At 50.6% G+C, this 23,342-nt stretch overlaps 2 protein-coding genes across 3 annotated transcripts in view; both read right to left on the bottom strand.

Moving 5' to 3' along the window:
* BFSP2 (beaded filament structural protein 2) overlaps window positions 1–8,531 on the bottom strand; it is a 74,372-nt gene extending 65,841 nt beyond the window's left edge. The window contains exon 1 of the mRNA XM_040232760.1: window positions 7,957–8,531. Coding sequence (XP_040088694.1) covers window positions 7,957–8,445 — 489 coding nt within the window. The 5' untranslated portion in view covers window positions 8,446–8,531. The remainder of the gene's footprint in view (window positions 1–7,956) is intronic.
* Window positions 8,532–12,064: 3,533 nt separating this feature from the next.
* Window positions 12,065–23,342, bottom strand: part of TMEM108 (transmembrane protein 108) — a 438,465-nt gene continuing 427,187 nt past the window's right edge. For both annotated transcript variants that reach the window (XM_040232757.1, XM_040232758.1), the window contains exons 5-6: window positions 17,658–17,812; window positions 12,065–12,422 (exon numbers count right to left, since the gene is read on the bottom strand). In XM_040232757.1, the coding sequence (XP_040088691.1) occupies window positions 12,300–12,422; window positions 17,658–17,812 (278 nt within the window). In that variant the 3' untranslated portion in view covers window positions 12,065–12,299. The remainder of the gene's footprint in view (window positions 12,423–17,657; window positions 17,813–23,342) is intronic.

The following is a 23,342-nucleotide window of genomic DNA, read 5'->3' as shown; positions in this document are numbered from 1 at the left end:
GTTACTATTTAAAAAATTAGAATTGCATTAGGGAAAACTGGCATCTTTATGCTTTGAAGTCTTTATATTTCGGTGCATAGTATTTCTTTCCATTTGGGTCTTTAAGGAGAGTTTTATGGTGGTCTCATATAGATTTTGGACATTTCTTGTTAAATTCACTTAAAGGCATTTCATTTTATTTTTTGCTATCATAAGTAAGATTTTTCTCTTTCATTGTATCTTTCTTGTTATTTATAGATACAATGGCATTGACTTTAATTTCTTAAGTAACCTGGTACTTTACTAAAATTATGTTATTGTTTGTGTTAAAGTTTTCACATGGAACCTTTCGAATACTCCAGAAAGACCAACATTTTCCCTCTTGTATTCAAATTCTTGGTGCTTTCCAATTGTTTTCTGATCACATTGACTACTACCTCTGACCAGTGTTACACAGTAGTAGAGATAGTACTCATCCTTTTCTTTTTGATTTCTTCAGGAAGGCTACCAGTGTTTTCTTCTTAGAGACAATTTATCATTGAATAAAGTGTCCAAATATCCTCATTATCCAGACGAGGAATCAAGATGTAGAGCGATCAAGGAAGAACTTGTCTTCAGGTCTGTGGGGCCTCTGTCTCCGCGGCTTAATAATCCCCAGTCTTTGCAGCATTTTTCATTTTCTAGACTCCTATTTTCATTATCTAGACTCCTCTGCCCGCTTCCTCAACACGGACCTGACGTTTTAACAGATCTTGATGAAAGTGAAAGAGGAGAGTGAAAAAGTTGGCTTAAAGCTCAACATTCAGAAAACGAAGATCATGGCATCTGGTCCCATCACTTCATGGGAAATAGATGGGGAAACAGTGGAAACTGTGTCAGACTTTATTTTTTGGGCTCCAAAATCACTGCAGATGGTGACTGCAGCCATGAAATTATAAGATGCTTACTCCTTGGAAGAAAAGTTATGAGCAACCTAGATAGCATATTCAAAAGCAGAGACATTACTTTGCCGACTAAGGTCCGTCTAGTCAAGGCTATGGTTTTTCCAGTGGTCGTGTATGGATGTGAGAGTTGGACTGTGAAGAAGGCTGAGCACTGAAGAATTGATGCTTTTGAACTGTAGTGTTGGAGAAGACTCTTGAGAGTCCCTTGGACTGCAAGGAGATCCAACCTGTCCATTCTGAAGGAGATCAGCCCTGGGATTTCTTTGGAAGGAATGATGCTAAAGCTGAAACTCCAGTACTTTGGCCACCTCATGCGAAGAGTTGACTCCTTGGAAAAGACTCTGATGCTGGGAGGGACTGGGGGCAGGAGGAGAAGGGGATGACAGAGGATGAGATGGCTAGATGGCGCCACTGACTCGATGGACGTGAATCTGAGTGAACTCTGGGAGTTGGTGATGGACAGGGAGGCCTGGCGTGCTGCGATTCATGGGGTCGCAAAGAGTCGGACATGACTGAGCGACTGAACTGAACTGAACTGAAGAGATTTAAGAGTGACTAAACTTAGCGTGTGGGGAGGGCCTGGAGGCCCCAACTGATAGGACTGTCTCTCCCCTATTTTCTTCAGCAATTTTGCTCCCTCTCAGAGACTTTATGTAGCAAAAGAAGAGCCTCCAAGAAATCAAAAACAACTTTCCTTAGAAAGCAGCTTACTGATCACCTATATTACTCAATCAAGCGCCTCAGGCCTCCTTTCCCTCGCCTCCTTCCATCCAAGGAATTTCTCCAATCTTACACATCACTCTCCCTCAGAGGAACTCTCAATGTATCTCCCTTTTTAGTTACATTTCTAATGATACTTCAGTGTCCCTTATAGATCTACCAACAGAGTGACTACCTTACGGGCCTGTTCTCTCTTCAGAAATTGTATCTATCGAGAGACAGACTGAGTGGTTTGTCTTGGGTAAATGTATTCAAGCTTGTAAAGGTTCTAAAACTGCTCAGGTTCTTTCTCTCTCCGCTTTTCAGGGATACCAGGTTGTGAATCACAACAGTGACCCTGTGGCCTTTCATTTATTCAGAGGGGGAGCGTTCTTCTCATATCTTTTTTTTTTTTTTTTAAACAAAACAAAACAAGAAACTGCTAGGACCACAAGTGCTTTGAGGAGAGAAACCTGGCCTGGATCTAGATTCCCTGTTTCTGGTAGTTTCCCCAAATAGGTAGATCCTCAGAATATGGACTCTTTCTCTGCAAGGGACAGAAAGAGAGACTGTGAGAGTGGGGGGAATATTAAAATCAGGCCCATGTGAAATTTGAATCCTTTTGCCTTTCAATAGTTCTGACTTCTTGCCTCCAGCTGACAGCCCTTGCTATTGGAGGTATAAGCCGCTGTTTTCTCCCATTTTGGTGGAGACTTAAGCCTCCATGGTCCGCATTCCCCCGCCTGCAGCCTCTCCACAGCGCTGGCCTCTGCTCACTCCCGGGGCTCTGACTCTGTGGCTGCCCCACCTCTGTTCTTACTCCTCTTTCATGAGCAGCTCTGAGGCAGGGAGGCTGCCTAATGCCAAGCTTGCGCTTGGCCTATTTGAGGATGAAAGGGCCTGATGTTGCCGCCAGAACTTACTATCAGCGTTATTCACTTGGCATGAAAAGTCAGAGTACTAAGCAAAGCCAGAGAGGGAAAGGACCACCTTCTGCCTGAGCTGGTGCCCGGGTCCTCCTTGACCTCTTGGCCACCGTCTGGGAGTTCTTCCATCTGTTTTACTGCTGAGCAGAAGTAGCTGAGAGTTTCTATACTAACTCAGCTGAGTCCCTGAGAGAGAGGTTTGGACATGAAAAAGAACTTCATATACATTTAACTCTAACTAGGACAGGCTTCATACTTTGTGAATCCCAGTGCAAAATGAAAGCACAGAGCTCCTTGTGCTTTCCTGCTTTCAAAAAGCAAGAAAAGGGGTGCCTTGAAAGGTATTAGAATTTTCCTTTTTTCCTGGTTTTTCTCTTGACCTATCATGCTCATTTTTGCTGTTTAATCTGGTAATCCTTCAAGTACAGGGGTAATCAAGGCACAGATGCAACCCTCACAGGCAGCCAGGGGCCATGCCCTGTGATTTGGGGGAGCTGTGAGGCCCGCTACTGTGGGGTTACCCTTCCTGCCAGCTACTGGACTCATGTGCTAGGTCCTGGCCAGGGGTGGGGAAGTCCAGCCAGGCATCTCCCTTTCTACAGACTGGCCACCCTAACATGGAGGACAAGGGACCCCTAAGGGTACTGAACCTCAGTACTACACTGTAGGCACCTGGGTCAAGGGTGGGTGAAAGGCTCACCTTTCTCCTGTCAGTTGCCTGTTGAATGCACCGTGGTGCTGCCTGTCTCAGATCTGCCCCCCTGAGATACCACCCTGACCCTCCCTGCCCCTGTGACCAGGCCTTTGCTGGGGGTGGGGCAAGGAGGGGAGGTCAGGAGAGGCCTTGAGTTGCAAGGGGTCGCAGGACCTGGCTGGCCCAGAGAGATAGGGGAGCTGAGGCCCCAAGTCCCTGACACACGCTTCACTGTGCCATTGGACTTCACTTACAAAACCCGAATTCAAAGAAACAGCTAGTGAAAGTTTCAATATGGCAGCTACTGAGCCTTAAACCCCAACTTTGGGGCCTGTTAGAGTTTGGGCTCCATAGTGTGGCAGTGGGCCTGCCCCCATGAAGCTGGCCCTGACTCTGACCCCAGTTCTTCCAAGGCTGATAAACTTACACAGTGAAGGGGGAGGGAGACGATCTCCCCAGGCTGCTCACTGGACTGCTGTGCTGTGAACTCCTGAGCCCCCGTCCTGGGTCACATTCCATGCTGGGGCTTTGTCCACAGGGAAGGCACTCTCTTTCCCCCTCTCGCCCTCTTCCTTGTTCTTCTGAAAGTACGCCTGTGTCTCCTCGATGTTGGTGGTGAAAACTCTTGGTGGAGGTGGAGAGGCTGTGGGAGGCTCTGGAGCAGAGGGGCCTCTTCCCAGGAAAGCTCTGGGAGCTCTCCATTAACACTATCCCCTCTGAATCTTTTTTCTTTTTTCCTTCTCAAACAGCTACAGAAGTGCTGGACACGAAATCATGCTTGGTACTTGCTCTGAACTTCTCCACTGCTCCTATAGCTGAGTCTGAGAAAGTTTCACTGAAATGGACTTCCCAGCCCAACCTACTCGTGGGTGACAGGGGTCCATGTTGGGTTCTGTTGGGGGCCCAGGCTAGGGAGAAGGGGACATTTTTCTCTAGGTGTCCAACCACCATTCAGCCTCTTTAGGGCTCAGTTACTGAGAGCTTGACCCCAGGCCTCAAGCACAATGCGGGTCCTGAGGAGCCAAAGAAGATCAGGGAGGGTTTCACAGCGGAGGTGCCATTGAAATAGACTTGAAGGATGAGGAGGAGGTGCAAAGAGGGGAGGAAGTGGCTGCAGGTGGAGGAGAGTGGGCTGCCAAGGGGAAAGGGTACGGGAGCGTTGTGAAGTGTCGGGAATGCTGGGGACAGGTGTTTGGGGAGACAGGCAGGAAGCTCCAGGCCAAGAAATCCAAGTGAGGGCAGAGGAGCCCAGGAGCACTCAGCATGCATGCGTGGCTGCCTCTGAGCCCCCATGAGGGGAAGGCGGCACATTCTGAAACAAATGGACTGTGGAGGTGCGGGGGGCTGATCTCTAGGCCAAAAAGGGTAGAGTGCCTGGGGGACGGGTCCCTCCTGAGCCCTATGGGGACTGGCGGGTGGGAGTCCAGGGCTCCATGACCTGCACCCAGGGAGGCAGTGGGCTCCACTCCCTGACGGAAAGGCATCATTTCTCAGTGCCCGGAAGCTGGGCCTGCTGATAGGGCTTAGGAGGGAGCTATCTCCCGCAGCCCTTGAGTGATGAGGACATTGCTTGGGGACTGGGGAGTAATGGGTCCTTTTAAGGCCCTGACAGTAGCAACCCCAGGGCCCATGGCCCAGCTCCCAGGGGGCGGGTCCTCTTTGAGGACACCACGCTTCACGCGCACAGCCCTTCATAGTCCATGCAGCCCCCTTTCACATCTTATTTCAGTTCATGCTCATAGTGGCCCCTTTCCACTGGTGAGGTGTTTATCCATCTCAAAGACAGGGAAAGGGAGGTGTGGGGTGGATGTACCCCTCACATGGACCAACCATATTTGAAGGGAACAGGTCCCTCTCAGTGTTGACCATCGATCGTGTACGTGGCTCTAGGTATCTGCAGTGCCAAGAATGAAAGTGTCTTTCTAGGCTGTTAGGCGCTGATTTTACCAAGTACATGACATTCAGTTAACCCTCTAACAGCTCCACACAGTAGATATAGTGACGCCCAAATTGCAAATGAGGAAACAAGCTCAGAGAAGTTACATAACTGACTCAAAGCCACCCAGCTGGAAGGTAGCAGAGCCAGCACCCAAATTCAGGTTCCCCTGACCTTTCCATGTGCCTAAGTGAGCCTAGGATGTGAGGGCCTAGACTCGCAAACAACACAGGACAACATGGCAACCGCCGCAGTGGATGTGTGTGCAGGCTGTCACGAGGCCACAGAGGGACAGCCAGGCCGAGGGCACGTGGTGTGTTCATGGCCTCCCAGGTGGGTGGTGTGGCTGGGACAGAGGTGACTTTGGGAGGGCCCTGTGGACTGAGCCCAGGGTTGTGGATTTAGTCCTGTCGGTGAGGAGAAGCCCAGAGGGTTCGGGTAGAGTCATAATGCAGAATTTGCATTATGGATTATATGTGTCCAAAAGATCACTCTGGTGACTGGGTGGAGAATACCAGGTGGAGAGAAGGTGTTAGTAAAGCTGAAAGGGGAAGCCTGGAGGCGGATAGCCCACATGGGTCAGTTTTGCAACAGTAACAGAGGAAAAACTGTGTGTCTTTCTCAGATATATAGGATTTTCTTTTTTTTGGATGAAACAGAGCTAGATATGGCTGGAGGACTGGGCCATGTGAGACAGAAATAACTCCATTTTACAGGTTGTTCTAACTTAATCTTCAAGTCCATGTTTCATAAAAGAGGAGAAAGGGAACTCTGTATTCATAGCTAGAATCTCAAGTCACTTAAAATGAAAATGGCCCCTATTTGGGGGCTGACTGTCTTGGTGTCCAGCCCACAGCTCTGTACCTGTATCACTCTCAATATGCACTTTTCTGATCTGTAGTCTACCTATGGGCAGGACTTATGCAACTTATTTATCTATGGACTTGCTGGAATACTCATGGCACTATTATACCCATTTTTCAGATAAGGAAACTGAGGCTCAAAGAAGTTGGGCAAGCTGCTGAGCCTCTGAAGCCAGATTAAGTCAGTCTCTTTTGAATATGGACTAAGTTTTGTCACTGTACTTTTTGACTTAGGAATTGGGACTTTTGACTTATGATAAGTCTGTGTGGCAGCTGAGTGCAAGAAATTATGTGGCAGGAGCTGAAATATTGGAATATTCCGATAAATAAATATTTGAATATTCCAATAAAGAAGTATTGGAATAGGGGCATTCTCGTGGCTTGTAGGACACACATATTTGGAAGTATTACTGTTGGAGAGAGCCCTGGAGGAATGGCTGGCCGAGATTTGTCAGCTTCAAAGTTCCAGGCTGCTCTGAGATAGCTCTCCTCTCAACACAGATGGATGTGAGCAGAATAGCAGCTCTGAGGAAGAGCCGAGAGGACATGTATCATGTGTACTGTGCTGCCTGCCGGGCACCAGCTGGTGTGGGGAAGCCTCCTGGGGGTGAAGTGGGAGGCAAGAGGGGCAAATGGGGAGCCACTGAGTGTGTCTGCCCAGCATCACCCAGTCACACACAAAAGAAGGTCTGTGACGTCCCCCTGGGGGCTGTGTGCTGAGCCCCAGGGTGCAAGGGGTCTGAGCTGGCAATTCCCGGCTGGGCTAGAGGCTGATTTAGTTCAGAGGGATGCCAAGGCCAGCATCTGTGGGAGGAAGGGAACAGAGAAGCCAGCCACCCACAAAGAGACAGATGAAATGTGCAAAGCTGGCTGCGGGCCCAGTGTCAGAACCACAGGCTGCAAGCAGATGTGACTGATGATCTCAGTGTCCTGCAGAACCACCCTGGAGAGCAGGTCCTGACCAAGCAAGGAGAAAACCTCTGTGCCCTGCCCTGGTCAATAAGGTAGCCACTGGCCACCTGTGGCTGTTTAAATTTAAAGGAATGAAAATGAAATAAAAGGAAAATGTCAGTTCCTCAGTCTCATTAGCCACACATCAAGTGCTCAAATAGCCAGAGATAACTAGATGGTATGGATACAGTACATTTCCATCACTGCAGAACTTCTATCCAAATGTAAATTATCTCAGTAATAATTTTAGCATTGATTATATGTTGAAATAACATTTAAAATATAATGAGTTAAATAAAATACGCTAATATGAACCTCACATGTTTCTTTTTACTTTTATTACTGTGGGTAGTAAATTTGTCAATTACCTGCATGGCTCAGATTTCTACAGGACAGCCTTCAATTGATGCAAGTAGGAACACGCCTCCATTTAGCCATCGTCTTTAATGTCACAGCCGTTTGGTGGTGATGATGGCTTGATGATGGCTGTAAAAACCCTTTCTTAGCACAAAGTTACAAGTCAGCCTAGGCTGAGGGGAGAAATGCAAGCTTTGGAGCTGGAACAATTTAGGTTCAAATCTCAGCTCTGTTTCCCCATCGGCTGTGTGATTTGGGGCACATAACTTCTTTGTGCCTCAGTTTTCTCATCTAAAAATGCAACCAGTGAACGATCCTCTGCACAGTACTGCTTTGAATCCTAAAAGAGACAGTGTCTGCAGAGGGTCTGGCATGGGCCCGGCCCTGAGGGCACCTTAATAACTGGTGCCCCCTTTTATTCTTTTTATCACTGTCATTAATGTTTTTAGCACAGAAGTGTAAGGGGTTATGGTCAATCTCTCTGGCCTCAGGCCACTCACTTCCCTGCCCCCCACCCCCCACCCCACCTCAGCACCCTTGCTCTCTTTAATGACCCCCAGAGATGGGGCAGCAGGCAGCCAGTCAGCACCCTCTCTCAGGCACTCACCTGCTGGCAGCTGCTGGCCCATGAGGCCCGGAGGGCACCCCAGTTCTCTGAGCGCGTGGCTTTGCTTTCCAGGTGCATGCGCAGCTGTGCCTCCAGCTCCTGGCTGACTCTCTCCAGGGCATGTACCTTGGCCATGTATTCCACCAGGCAACCCCCCAGGTCCTCGACGGCACCGAGGTCCCTCTCCAGGCTGGGAGCGGGTGCCGTGGCCAGGCCTGAGCTCCGCAGGCCCTGCAGGAAGACGCTGCTGATGCCCAGGGCCCTGCGGGTCACGCGGGCACCTAGGCCACCTGTAGGCCCACTGGGTGTCATCCCTACATAGACCCTGGGTGTTCGGACAAGACCGCTCACGGCAATGGTCCTGGAAGCTGGGGGGCCGTCCAGGGAGGACGGTGACGGAGCTGCCCTGAAGGGCGCCTTGTGCCTCTGCAGAGGCATGCTGGAGCTGGCCCCTGCGGGCGCGTCCACCACCACTCGCCTGGTGCTCATTTCCCCTTCTGCCTCTGCTGTGCCTGGGGGACTTACAGAGCACAGTGGTTTTGGGTTTCCAGCCCCAGCCTCCCCGTGACTGGGCCTCTCTGGAAGCTTCCCTGTGCCAGGGCTGCTTTGTCTGCTGTTTTCCATGAGTTTCCACCATTCACCACGCTGAAAGGACAGTGGCCCGCCCAGGGCTGTGTGCAGAGAGGCACTCAGGCATTCTCAGCAGGATCATGCGCCTGACCTCCTAGATTTTTCTGTGGGTGGTGGGGAGGCTGGATCTGGGTAGGCTGTGGGGGTGGCTCATCTGGGCCTGTGTATTTCACTACCTAGGAGGGCAAGGCCAGCACCCAGCAGACCCATTTCACAGATGAGAAAACTGAAGCTCAGGGCTATTAGATCAGAAGTAGAGAGAGTGGCTGAGCCAGGACTGACTCCAGGTGCTTCAGGGCTCTCTAGCTTTACCTGTGCTGCGTGTGTGACTGTGGACATGTGCCCGGAGATGACTGTGAACCAGCCTTGGTGGGAAGCAGCCCCAGGGACTCAAAAGAAACAAACTAAGCCTGTTGCTTCTTTCAGGCTCCCTCAGACCCAGCAGCAGATCAGGTCCCTGCCTGGTGCCTTTCTGCCCCCGAGCATGGTGTTCATCAGTTGCTTGACCTTGACCATATTGCTTCCCTTCTCTGCACCTTATTTTCCATGCACTGGCCTGGGCTCTAACTTGCTGATGCACTAGAAAGGGACTGTGGGCAAATTCAGTTCTCGCACATGTTGGCCATACATGCTCTGGATGTTCCCCGCACCTTGCCTTCCCCATCTGCCAGAAAGCTAATAAATATAAAAAGAGGTTTTCTGGTTAAAAATCTTAAATGGTGCTCAAAGCTAGTATTGGATGACACCCTCTGGGCTTTAACTTGTGCCCTCAGTATCCAGAAAGGCTCTTGCAGTCCCCAGTGTAATAAAATGGACCTAAAATCCACTGCATTTAAGTTCAACCCTAGAGAAAAGAAGTAACCAAAACCCAGATCCTGCAATGTGGGGACGCACCTCGAGGAGAGAAGGGGAAGTGGTGAGCTGAATGCAGCCAGTACTGTGCACATTCCCATGCTTACTACACTGAGTTCTCAATTTGACCTCAGGAAGCAGGATCAAGGTTGACATGCACTGCCGTTAGGGCTGTGCACTGCACAACTCCAGGAGTATCATCACATGGCCTATGACCATCTGTTCTACCTCGTGTGATGAGAGTCCTGAGGGCTGCGTGACTTACCCGAAGTCTCCTGTCCAGGAAGTGGCGGAGCTTGGATGAGAAGTCTTCTTCTGACTCCAAGTCCAGTGACTTATCTAGAATCCCCCTGTCTCCTAACACCCAGAAAACAGGGTACCTGCCCAAGGTCACATACGCAGAGTTAAAAAAGCTGGTCACTTACTGGAACATTCTATGTGCTCTTTCCTTTTTTTCCCCCTTCTACTTTTTCTATTTGAAATGACATGGAAAGTATGTTATGAATATCAGTGTTGAGTATATGATTATCAGGTTAAGTAACCAATCAGATCAAGTAAAGGCTGGCAGTGCCCCTTGTTTATTTAGACGAGGCTTTCTTGCTGTGAATGGAAAGCACCCTTTCTTGGTGTACCTGAAGGCCCATTGCTCCCGCTAGTCTGCATTATAATGACATCCTCCTAAAACAGGTGATGCTAATGGGCCCCAGGAGCTGCAGGAATTCCAGGATGGATCACTCAAGAATGAACGGAGAGCTCAAGCCACAAAAATTGTTTGCAATGGTGCCACATTTAGGCACTGTTAGTCTATGAAATGGTGACACTCTGTGGTCAGGTTAACTTCATATTTCTCTGACTGAAGATATTTACAATACGGTCCGGAGTCCAGGGAGGGGTGGATGAGGAGGATGTATCTTGACACCAATATCTCCAAAGACCCATAGACAAATGACTTTTGGGGGAGAAATCCCAAGCATGTCCTAAATAATTTGTTTTATCAAATGATAAATGGCTATTAGCTCATCACACTGATAAAAATCCAACTTACTGTTAAAATAGATACAGATGGATACATGGTTTTGGTACTTAAGGAAGACTTAAAAGTTATCTAAAAATGAAAAGAATGCAAAATGTATTAGCAACTTAATCCTCTGGCTAATAAAATAAGTTTATTTATATATACATGATAGCTGAATTCTGTGTATAAGGAAAAATAAGTCATACATCCCACATATGTATATATAACATATGTATCTCTGATTACATATATTATATATAAATTCTACTTTACAAACAGATTTCTTTCTCTATATACACACACATTGATATTTTAAATGCAATCACTGACAGAAATATTATGATAAATTTGAAAGATCAGACAGCAATGCACTGGGAAATGAGTAACCTGCTTCCTTGTGAGTTGAAGAGTCTTTGAAGAGAGACAATCACCAAACTCATGTTAAGTACATTCATACGACATTGAGAACACACAAGTTTAAAGGCCATTTTTTAAAAGGGAAAATGTAGGCAAGGAAAAAGTTATGATAAAAAGACCACAGCAATAACACAAACATATGACTCAACATTCAAGTTCAGGTCCCAACCTGACTATAAGAACATCTATAATCAAAATATACTATCAAACTATCTTTCATTTAGAGAAAGGAAGGGTCAAAGCAGTTATCTTCTCTATCAGCCACTATATATTAGGGGAAAAAATGGATAAGCAGCCATCTCTGGAAGCCCTTCTCCTGTCTCCGGGGGTCTGAGCCTTGGTTTGCGGACCCCAGGGTGGGGGTGGGGCAGCGGGAGACCACCGACAGAGAGACCAGGGAGAGGTGAAGACCCCTGGTGACCCCCAGGCAGGTCCGCAGCGCCCAGCACAGATACAGTGATGTCTTCTGAGAGATCCGCTTTGGCAATCTTATTTTAAGATCCTGGGAGGAAGGTTTAGAAAACTACAGCTCCACTGTAGTTTTGGAGCTCCAACTCCAAGGCTTCTTCCACAAACACGTTCCTTAGGGGTGTGATGTGATGGTTTTTTGAGAAAACAAAGGTGAACCCCCAAACATTGGATCCTTGAGGAAGGGCAAGCATTTCAAAGCTCCGGGGCTGGGATCCATATCCAGACCGTCTCCAGAGAAAGGCACCGTGTCTAATGCATTTGCGGGTGGTGGGAGAATGTGGGGATACACTTGAAGGGGAGCCTCCTGCTGGCGGAGGGGAAAGTAGTCCTGATGTTAGCACAGTGGGGGCTCCCTGAGGGGGCTGTCAGGGGGCGTGGCCCGAGGAGGTCCTCATCTGCCTCCACACTCCAGCCTTTGTCCACACCTCGGAGGCAATCACCCTCGACAGCCAGCGGTGCCGTCACAGGGCTCACGGCTCCCTCTTCTTGTCCGTCAGCGTCCTTCTAGGTGCCCAGTTCCCGTCACTGAGGTGCGGATGAGGGGACAGAAATGGGGTCCTTCACACTGAATCAAGAGGAACTAGAGCTGTAAGAAGCCTCAGAGGCCGTGCACTTGGCTATTTCAATATCCACTTGTACAGGTCAGCCTCTTCTCTCACCTGCCTGGGGCTGCTGGGACCCCCACGTACAAGGACAGTTATTAAGAGAAGCAATCAATGCAACTGCTTTGCTTAGAAATACCTTTATTTTATAAAGGCCATGGATTGTTCCGCCAAGATTTTTTTTTTTTAAACCACACTTATAAAAAAGATGTTGACAATTCTTAGGAAAAAAAAGCTGCTGAAAATGTTTCTCATCAAGTCAGGGTTACACAAAGATTATATTTATAATATATATTTGTATATTGATAAGTTAGAGATGAAAGGTAGGGACTGGTAAAGCGAGGGCTGCTGCTTAGTTAGATCTCCGACACTTGATCATTTCCCACAAACAGCGTTTCTTGGCAGAAGGGGTTAACGAGGACCATCCCGGTGTCTCTGTAGTCGCCGTTGGCCGGGGAGCGGGGCTCTGACAGCTGGTCCTGGAGGACAGAGGGAGGAGACAGGGTGAGCTGGGAAGGGGTCATCAGGTGGCCATTCTTACATACCCACAGGAACATTTACTTCCACTTGGGAGTGCTCGGTAAACATGAAAAAAGTTATTGAAATATAGTTGATATACAAAGTTACATGAATTTCCAGTGTACTACATAGTGATTTGACATTTACACATATTATGAAATGGTCACCATGATAAGCCTAATAACCAAGTGCCCTCAAATAAAGTTATTACAATATTATTGACCATGTCCCTTATGCTGTACCGTTACATCCGTGAAGCTTATTTATTATATAACTGGAGGTTTGTACGTCTTAATCACCTTTACCTATCTTACCCTTCATCTTAACCACTTGTCATCATCCTCACTGCTGATGCTGGGGTTCAGAGATCTATCTGCTCATTTTTCAGATCTTCATAGCAGCTTCCAAAGAAGAGTTCCTGCTTCCTGAATCATCTCCACTCTAGGCTGCAAGAGCTGGCATTGCTGTCCACACATGTACAGCTGTCCATGGTGTACAGCTCGCTGCCCTAGCGGGCAAAACCTGGTCCCCTTGAGCCCCAGACTCTCCTTCCACCTTCTTCCCACAGACCTCCAGGAGGCCTCACCACTTTTCTTTTCTGAACACACCCAGCGCTTGGTCTCCTCTTTCTTCTGCTGAGACCCACCTGCCAGAACCTGCAGAGCTCATTCCACCCTCCCGAGTTCTCCCAGAGCCTGGTCAGAATTCTAAGCCTGTTTTTTATAGCACTGGATGTGCTGAGCTGAATGGATCTGAATTTCTATGTGACTGCACAATAGGTGAGTGAAAAATTCAGTCCATCTACACAGCCCCAGGCGGAGAAGGCAATGGCACCCCACTCCAGTACTCTTGCCTGGAAAATCCCATGGATGGAGGAGCCTGGTAGGCTGCAGTCCATGGGGTCGCTAAGAGTCGGACAGGACTGAGTGACTTCACTTTCACTTTTCACTTTCATGCATTGGAGAAGGAAATGGCAACCCACTTCAGTGTTCTTGCCTGGAGAATCCCAGGGATGGGGGAGCCTGGTGGGCTGCCATCTATGGGGTCGCACAGAGTCGGACATGACTGAAGCGACTTAGCAGCAGCAGCACACAGCCCCAGGAGGGGGAAAGCCTAGAAACAGACAACCCGTTCAGGTCATCTAAACGACTTCGGCCTCAGCCATGGAGGCAGATGGGGGCTATGCAATGGCAGTTCTCAGACTCTAGCCCAGGTGTTGACATAGAGAAAAAAAGCCACAGTTTGTTCCAGTTCCACACAACGGCAGTCTCAGAGCCTGCAGGCTATTGTAGTGCAAAGACTCAGTGGCAGACTTGGGTGTAACTGGTTTAGGCCAGACCAGCTTAGAAATGGCTTCAGTTTAAGATGTCATAATTAATACTCTGAAATTTATTTTTAAGCAAAACGTGCAGACTTTTTTGATTTTGTTTTCATTGCACTATGCTCCCCCCAAAATGAATAAAAAGCATGCAATTTTCGACAAGTATATATTATTTATGGGTAATAAGGAGAGAAAGGAAGAAAGGCCATTTGTTGTAAAATGTCTTAAGAAGACAAGAATGTCTTTCGCTCATCTTAGGGGTGGATGTGGGGCCAGCTGTCTAAGAGGGGAGACCAGGGCGGTGTGTCAGCGAGGGGACAGAAATCCTCTTTCTCCACTGGGCTTTGGGGTTAAGCTGATGGGGAGTTTGGAGCCTGAGATGTGCTGTGGTTTTACAGTCCTCACAAGAGTTTAAGGGCAAACCACATGGGGGAAGTTATTCTGTGTAAAAAAAAGAGAAAGTTATATAGAAAATAACTAAGGCAGGAAGGAAAAAACAAGGAAGGAGGGGAGGGAAAAAGAGGAGAAAGCATGAAAGTTTCCAAACGCTTCTGGGCACCACAATTCTGCCCACACAATTCTGTTTTGCTGTTTTCATCAGCCCAGCAGGGGAGCAGGGTGCCAGGGAAACTTGCTTAGGCGAAGCACTTGGCAGCCTCCAAAGCTGGCAGCCTGGCAGTGAGCTCATGGCCCTATGACTGCGGTGGCTGTGTGGGTGGGCAGGGCCTCTGTGCCCAGGGAATACAACAGGAGGAGGGGAGCAGGCCGACTGGGAGAGGGTGAGAAACCCACTCTGAAGCCAGCCAAGCTTGGCGCTGCTGCAGCCCCCTGACCCTGGGTCCTAGCAGGGTCTCTGGCCTGTGTCCCACAGTGGTCTAGGGCTGTGGGTGCTGTGCTCACCAGCACTGTCCTCTGGCTTTTGGTTTTCATTTACCAATTTGTAAGCAGCTTAGGGTCCAGGGGAACAGAGCCCACACTCAAAGTGGGCCAGCCCTTGGGCCAAGTTACCTGTTTTTTTTTTTTTTTTTTTTTTTTTACTCACTGTGACAGTTTTCAGGAACACTCCTGCCACCAAATTGTACCCTGGCCATGCTAAAGATCAATGCCATTGGAAGGCCTGTCCCTCTGTTTGTCCTTCAGCTAATTATTTTTTTTACTGAGTGTCCACTGTGTGTCAGGCTTTGGGGTGGATGGCGGGTAGATCGTGAGCAAAGTTCACTCATGTGAAGACCATTTACTGAGTACCTACCGCATGCTCAGCACTGTTCTAGGAGCCGGGCACAGGGCGTGAGGAAGCCTCCTGCCCTGGGGCAGCATGTGTAATAGTAGGTGAGATGTATACTCAGCAGTCAACAGAGAGAGAAGGGTACAACGCCAGGGGGAGAGAAGTTCTGAAGAAAAACGAAGCAGGTGGGGACAGAGCACAGGGTCGGGGAAAGATGGGGTTCTAACCTGTGTCGAGCAGTCAGGGGAGGCCTCTCTGAGGAGGTGGCACTGCAGCAGAGGCTTGAAGGAAGTGAGATGGAGGCAGCGGGGAGAAGAGCATTTCAGACAGGTGCCAGGACAAGCTTACTCTAGGGACTGAGACCTGTACTCCTGGGGGGCCTGGCAGAGCGGGGAGGAGGCAGGCGGGGCCAGCCTGAGAAAAAGCCTGCTAGGAGGAATCTGGACTTTGTCCAGAGTGTGAGGAAGAGCCCAGTGAGGCTTGGAAGTTGTGACTGACATGAGGTCCTCCCTTGAAAAGCTGGTCTGGCTGCTGTGTGGAGGACAGGCTGCAAGCGGGGACGGGGGGCAGACAGCGGCTGGGAGAGCCGTTTGCAGAGCGGTGGCAACAATCCCGGGTTTGAGGGATGATAGCAGCCTGGGTGGGTGTCGCTGGGGTGGGGGGTGGCCACAGTGCTGGTAGTAAGACCTGCTCAGGTGGAGGAAAAGCCAACGGACGAGGGGCTGTTGACGGACGGGATGTGGGGTGTGCCAGAGGAGAAGGTGGCCAGCAGTGCCATCTGATGAGAAACACCAGGGGGCTTCCGGGTGTTGAGGTGGCGGGGAAACGCTGAGAGGGCAGTCTCGGGCTGTTCACTCTGAGATGCCCGTTAAATGTGTGCATCGGTAGCTGGGCACATGGGTCTGGAGCTCAGGGGAGGTGGCCAGGCTAGAGCAGAACTTGGCAGTCATCATGACAAATGGGACTTAGAGTCATGGAACTTTGTCACAGAGAAGAGAAGCAGTGGGAGCATTGAGCCTGGGCCCTCCTGTGGCTGGAGCTTGGGGAAAGGACAGGGGGCCATGATGGGGATTCAGGAGGAGCTGCTGGGGGTGGGAGGGAGCAGGACAGGATGGAGCTGGGATGCCAGTGAAGAAATGGTTTAAGGAGGAGATGACTGAACGTGCCAATACTGCTGGTAGGCGGAGTAAAATCAGTGCCTTAGAACTGCCCCTCGGGGTTAGCAGTGTGGGGGCAACTGGCTATTCTAGTGAGGGAGAGAGATTCCAAATGGTCATGTCAGACCTGTGGCAGTGTAATTACAACCCTGGTACGTGCCACAGTGGAAAAGCATAGGAGCTGAGACCTGATAATAGGAGAGGGCGCCCAGCTCGGCAGTCAGGGGAGGCTTCTCTGAAGAAGTGATGGTTGGACTGCACCCTGAGTGGTGGGTAGGAGTCACTGAGTGGACAGTGAGGGGGATACCCAGGAGGGACAGGAGACACGCTAGGAGACACACCAGGAGAGGGAAGAGCTTATGCACAGCCCTGCGGTGAGAAATAACTTGGTGCCGTAGTGAAGTGAAAAGAAATCCAAAGTCATCTGAGCTTCGGAGATGAGGAAGAGGGCATGACGTGAGGCTGGAAGGTTGGGTGGGGACAGGTTCACTTCACAGGCCCTGAAAAGACTTTGAACTTTGACTTACCAGCAATGGGAAGCTACGGAAGAGTTTTGAGCACAGGTGTGATGTGATCACAGGCATGTCTATAAAAGCTTATCTGGATGCTGGGGGGATGGGTCTGCAGGAGGGGAGGGGACTGTTCCACCAGAAGCATGCTCAGCCCCACCCCCACCTTTACTTAGCTGACCACCACCCTTCTCCTGGGCCATCTGAACAGCATCCCTTACTTATTTCTCATCTGTCTTTCTGTCCTCTCATCCATTCAGCCATCCACTAAACCATCCTTCCTTTCCTTCTTATCCATTCACTGATGATGACCATCAGCACAATCTTTCTACAACTAGGTCACAAAAAGCTTAACTTTCATTGACTCTCCGCTGTCCAAGATTAATGCACAAACTCCATCCAACTTCATCCAAGGCTGTGCCTAATCCATCTACCTCTCCTGGGTCACCCTGGCCCCTGCCCCATCCTTCTGTGAGAGTGGAAAGAGCAGTGGTCTCTGTAGTCAGAACACGGGGTTCAAAGCCCAGCTCCCTCACTGGCCTGGCTGGGGTTTCCTGCACTCATTCACCCTGCCAGCACTTGCTCTGCGAGGCTCTCCTCCACGGGTTTCACAGCCCTCTAACTCTCCCCATATCCCCCTCGTATCCTACTCTCCCTGTATTATCTGGATGATGCCAAGGTCCAGTACCTTAACCACATCTCGGAGCCTGGACCCCTTCCGAGCAAGCTCCCACCTTCACAGTCCCCTGAACGCCTGCCACCAAACTGTTCTCAATGAACAGTTGTTGGCCTGTTCCCAGAAACCCAAAGTCCCAAGAAACGTGCCTCGCCAAGCAGATGCCCTTTTGGCAGGGCTGGGGCGGGGCCCCGCAGCTCAGGACCCTGCAGGTTCGTGCCTCCAGGAGGAGGCTGGAGAGGCAGGCAGGTGCTCCTTCCCCAGTAGCAGTCCTCCCGGGGGCAGCCCTTGGTTTGGGGCTCGTTACCTCAGAGGTTTCCAGGGACTGGATCTCCCTGGGAAGCTCCACGGCATGCTTGCTGAAGTAGTCCATGGTGATGGCGTTGTTCCAATAGCTCAGACTGTTCTCTGGGTTGGCCGGCTTCTTCTTCCTCCGCAGGCAGCACACGGTCAGAAGGACCGCTGCAGAGAGAGTCCCCGTTAGAGAGAGGGAGGGGCGGCAAGCGGGGCCAGCATCGCGGAGGGAGGGAGGCCAGCCTCCAGGTGGGACCATGAAAGTCACACATCCAGCCACTTGCCCCGCTCATTGATTCGCTTGTTCATTAGCTCAACAAATATCTATAAATGTGGAGCGCCTGCTTTGCGCCAGGTGCTGGGGACGGGGGAGAGAAGAAAAAGACAGGACCGCCCTGCTCTCCTAAGCTTTCCTCCTTGCTTGTGTATGGAGGGTTCACGGGGGTTAGACAGTATAGGAAGATAACTGTTCAGAGAAAAGGAAACACGGGGAAGTGAGGGAGACAGCCGAGGGGAGCAGCGGGAGGGGTTCCATCGTGAAAAGCTTCCCTGAGCAGTGACCTTATGGCTGAGACTGGCACGTGGGCAAGGAGCTGGCCATGGGTGGAACAGGGGCAGTGTGTCCCAAGTGGAGGGAACAGCACGTTCCAGGGTCCTGAGGTGGGGACAAGCTGCATGTATGTGAAGAAATAGCAGCAAGGCTGGAGTGCGGTTGGTGTGGGAGAGAGTGAGGTGGGAGGTGAGGCCCAGGGGCAGGAGGTTTGGATGGAATTTCAGATACCTGTTCATGTTGCAGTGCCAGGGAGTTTGCTCCAAGTAAAGGCCTTGTGCTCTCACTGGGGGGTGGGGTGGGGGGCTCCCCAGAGCTCAGCTGCAGGAAATGACACGTATGCACCTCAGGACTGAGGAGGAGTGTTCCCGAAGTGGGAGTGTGGCATAGAGATGAGCAGAGGCCAGGGAACCTTACAAATGAGCCTTGACTTCCACAGAGGGCAGAAGCTCAGAGCAAAATCTCTAGGCAGAGGTCTTGGGCCCTGATAAAACTGTTGCTCCGGTCTCATTACCACCACCATCATCAAAAACAAATAGCTGCTAACAGTCCTATAGCATGTATGTAAGACTCCAGTACTCTAGAAATATGAATTCATTTAATCCTCCATGTAACTCTATGAGGTCAGTACTATGAGGGTCACTATTTTACAGGCAGGAAAATGGAGACTTAGAGAGGTGAAGTGACTTGCCCAAGAGCAAATCCAGATGGCTCCAAAGTCCATGCTCTCAACCATCCGTGGTTCTGCCTCACAAAGACAAGCCAAATGCTGACATGGAAGCCTCGCTGCACAGAGAGGTCTGATCCCACCTCCACACAGCTCGACGTGCCACCCTGTTTGTTCAGTCTTGGACTCTTGGGGGCACGGGAGGAAGGAGCATGTTTGGAGGCTGCTGCTGAGCCATGTGTGAACAGAGTGGCTTGGACATGCTGACAGGGAAGGCTTCCAAGGTCAGAGAGGTGGGGTGGCCTGTCCGGGGTCTTACAGGGGAACAGGGAATGCAGTGCCCCAGGGAGACACGAGCCGTCTTGGGGAGAAGCCTGTCAATGAAGACTGGGCAACTCCTGCCCAGGCTAGCCATCCCCAGAGCCCATGGGATGGCTGAGACTCTGGATCAGGGGTAGGCATGGTTGCAGTCAACATCCTGGTGGCACCCATCATCTGTGCTGGGGGCGGTGGGAAGGGCAGGCTGAGCTGTCCATAGAGGCTGGTACTGTGGTGGCAGTGGCCACCAGGGGGCAGTGGAGGCCCATCTCTGCCCACAGCGGCCAGCAGGCTTGGTGGTTTTGGGGGCCTGGGCCTGCCAGGGTGTGGGGGAGCTGCAAAAGTTGGCATCCACACAGGCTGAGACCTCAGGGCCCAGAGCCCAGAGCCTTGCAGGCTGACTGAGGAATTCTGTAGCTCTTTCCTGCTGCTGGCCTTGCTGGTATCTCTACCTGAAAAGGCTTCCAGGCAAGATCAAGAGATTGGGCAAGTTTCCACTCCATCCAATCTGCTTTGATCAAAAAGACTTCTACTTTTCTTACCATTCTTCCAGGTCCTTTCAAAAAAGTTTTAAAAATAGAAAGCCAGTTTCTGAATACTTGAGCTCAAAGACATTTTAGACTGGCTGGTAGAGATTCTTTCAAGCTTTGTGGGTTTCCTCCCTTCCTTCCAAAGAGCCCTTTCTTCAGCTGGTTGAAGGAAGAAGGGGTGAGGAGGGAGGCTGCAGAGTCAGCCTGAAAGTCTGCTAATTTAGGGCACACCTGCCTGTTCTATAGAGGAGAAGCCTCTGATGCGGAACCCAGCTTGCCACAGGTCACAGCAAGTAGCAAGGCTGGGGCAAGGCCCTGGTCTCTTCTCTTTTCTGGAATTTTTATTCTTCATTGTCATCACTACTTTTCACCCTACTCCTGGGGCTGGAATGGTGAAGCAGCCCAGGGGAATTCAAGCTGGGGAAACCCAAGCCATAGGGTTCATAGCTAGGCTGCATGAACCACTCCCTCCCACCCCACCCCACCCCCACCTGCTAACCTAGGTTTGTGCAGGTTGCAGAATCCAGGTCTTCTGGATCCCAGGCCGGTGCCCTCTGAGCCCACACTGCCCCTGATCCAGGGCCTGGGCGTGGTTAGGACGTATGACCAGGGTCCTGCCCTGTGGGAAGGGCTGGGGGTCGGAATGGGGAGTTCTGTTCCTCACCTTCTCCTCCTCCCATGTTGTTAGCCCTCCCAGCCTGATTACACATCTATCGGGGAGTTCTTGGTGCCTCTCAAACACCAGTTCACTTACACACCAGAAGCCAGCCCAGCTAGGAAGAGCATGGGCTTCGAGTCCAAAAGACCTGAGTTCAAGTCTGACTTGGCTGTGTATTACACTAGGCGTCACTTCATCATGCTGATCACTATAGACTCGGCAGGGTTGTAAGGATCATGAATGCCAAATGCTGAGAGCACTGCCTGACACACAATAGGTGCTTCACTAATATGAGTTTCCTTCTTGTTCTCACATCATCATCCTTAAAGGGAGACCCTGAAGGAAAAATTGGGCTGCATGACTGTTGCATGGTTCAAGGCCAAGGGTTAGGTTAGTACTTTCATTATTTTGGGGTCTGAGCTTTCATCTCAGAAAGAAAAGTTCAATCAAATTTATGGAGTCTCTATTTTATTCCCAGGTGCTCTACCGTCTGATTTAACTCACAATATGGCTGCCTGAGGAAGATGCTGGCACTCTTCCCATTCACAGAAGAGGCAGCTGAAGTTGCCTAAACTTCTAGACCACACAACTCTGCACACTCAGGTGTGAGCCGCGCCCTCTCCCATGTCACTGAAAGCTCCAACTGCTCTGTTTCTCCAAAAGGAAACGCTGTCGAGACCCTCGAGGAGGTCAATAGGATCCCTATTTCCTCTAGTTTTGAAACTGAAATGAGAGTGAAGCAAGTTCTCCCAGCTTCTCCAGCACATCAGTAGGGAATCAGCCACAGCTTGCTGGATGTGTGACAGGAAGGAGGAGCGTTGCTGACGAGAAGATGGAGCCTGGGTACTGTGCTGATGTTTCTGGAAGGGGCCTCATTTCAGGGCTGGAACCTGCTATATGATGGGAAATGGACACGAAAGCCTACAGGACCCTGAGGGAGGGTGCTTTAAAAATGCCTGCTGAGGGTGCTCTCCATGGGCGGCTGGAGGATGTGTGGCAAATCCTGACAATGAGATGAGTATCATCTCCCTCTGACCGTGTCCTCATTGGGCACCTCCCCATGGTAGATGCCATGATAGGACTTCAGATGCATCTGCTGTCCCCGACAAGGCTTTGGAGTGGCAGCTGCAGCCCCGCAAGCGCCTGAGCAGCTCTCCTGCTGCATGGGGCAGCCCAGGGACCGCCCCTGCCTCCGCCCCCTTGACCCACCACCACGGGTGTGCTGAGGCCACCCTTCCTAGGCTGCTCCCAGCCATTACTGATGGAGCAGGTCTGTTCCCGTGGGACAGGAAACTCAGAGGGTCTGAGGACTCCCCTCACCTCGCAGAAGCTTCCTCAGGTTGGCCATCCCAGCCTTTTCCTTCCCAGCCCTTCCTTCTTCTTCCTTTATATCAATAATTCAAAGGTGTTTCCCCAATAAATCTCTTGCAGGCCTAATTCTGTTTTGGCATCTGCCTCCTGAAGGCCTTGAACTAACACAGTGGACATCAGCCCTAGTTTTGCAGGTGAGAAAACAGTGGCCCAAGGGTTAACCTGTCCAAGTCCCAGGGCGACTAGTGGGCGAGCTGGGTTTACATCCAGGAGTGTCTGGTTCCCAAGGCAAGGCTTCCTGTTACAGCAGGGTCCCTCTCAAGCTATTCACGCGAGTTTAAAGTTAGGCAAATGAGAGAGGGCAGGGAGCTCTGACGTCTCAGTTTGGCCCCTCATTAGGTAGATTAGAAACCAGAAACCCTGGAGGAAAGGACTACCTGAGTGGTGCCAGCCCATCTGTGGACAGTCATTTCCTCACTCCGGAGGTTGGGGGAGGTCAAGGGAGGCCTCAGGGTGTGGAAGGAGGCTGGGCTGGACCGGGTGACGGGCCTGGGGAAAGCAGGTTTGGGGGCTCATTGATTTTCTGGCCTGGTGGATGGAGATGTGCCCCCAGAGGCTCCAGAAGGTTCCTGCGGCGGCCCCGCCGCGCTGGTTGGGAAGCACAGGGAAGAGCGGTGAGTGTGGCCAGGACACTCTAGTCCAGCCTCTGAACAGCCCCGGGTAAGTCTGCCTTGTTCAAAGGCTGCCCCACCTCCTTCAGCGGGTTCATAAACCCCAAGGAGACAAACCTGGTCACACTTACTTCCCATCCTAATCTATTCTTTTAACTGGAAAGAGTACTTCTGACCCAAGTTTCTTGCTTTCTTTTTTAAAATAACTACAGTCACTGGGGTCTGCGAGGAAAGGTACCCAGACACATTCGGATTTGAGTAACATTCACAGAACAACTGGTAATATAGCCACGAGCCACCTGGCATAAGGATGTATTCTCTCTGCTGCTCCAATGGCATCTCTGCACGTCCGGAAGGAGGCCAGCCTGTCCTGGGTGATGTGCATGTGAACCCTCACGAGTCCTGGGTCAGGGAGAGGTTGCTCTGCTTTGGATGGCTCAACTTGGATTGATGATGAAAAATATCTGTCACTGGCCTTGTTTCCTGCTTTTGCCCCATGTAACTCCCATCTCTTCCAGGGAGGCTGGATGAAGACATTCTCAACAATGAATGTGATACGTGCAGGCCAGGCCAGAGAGACTGACAGAGCCACACAACCGACCTCCTGATGGAAACCCAGAGCACTGACAGCCAAGAGCAGGGACCACTTCAGCACCAGACCCAGAGGCTTCCAGCAGGAGGTGGTGGGCTGTGCGTCCTGATGGTGGCAGCAGAGACCGTCTCAGGAGCTACCCAGCTCCCAGACCCTGACCAAATGTGGCCTGGATCCAATCTGTTTGAGTTCTCAGCACATCTGAAACTGAGTGTGGCCGTTTCCAGTGTGGCTCAGGAGACAAAGCATTTCTCAGACCTGGCGCAACATACATCCTTCCAGCTGCTAGAAAGGGCTCATGATCTGAAGGGCAGGTGCGAGTGGTGACAGTCCCTCTTGAACAGACCTGAGACTTGCTACAATCACCCTCTGCTTCCACCAGAAACCGGGGACTTGCCGGC

The sequence above is a fragment of the Oryx dammah genome, unplaced genomic scaffold (genome assembly GCF_014754425.2).
Source record: "Oryx dammah isolate SB20612 unplaced genomic scaffold, SCBI_Odam_1.1 HiC_scaffold_2, whole genome shotgun sequence".
Lineage (NCBI taxonomy): Eukaryota > Metazoa > Chordata > Mammalia > Artiodactyla > Bovidae > Oryx > Oryx dammah.
Note: the sequence above shows the minus strand (reverse complement) of the source record. Positions and strands in the feature narration are given on the sequence as shown.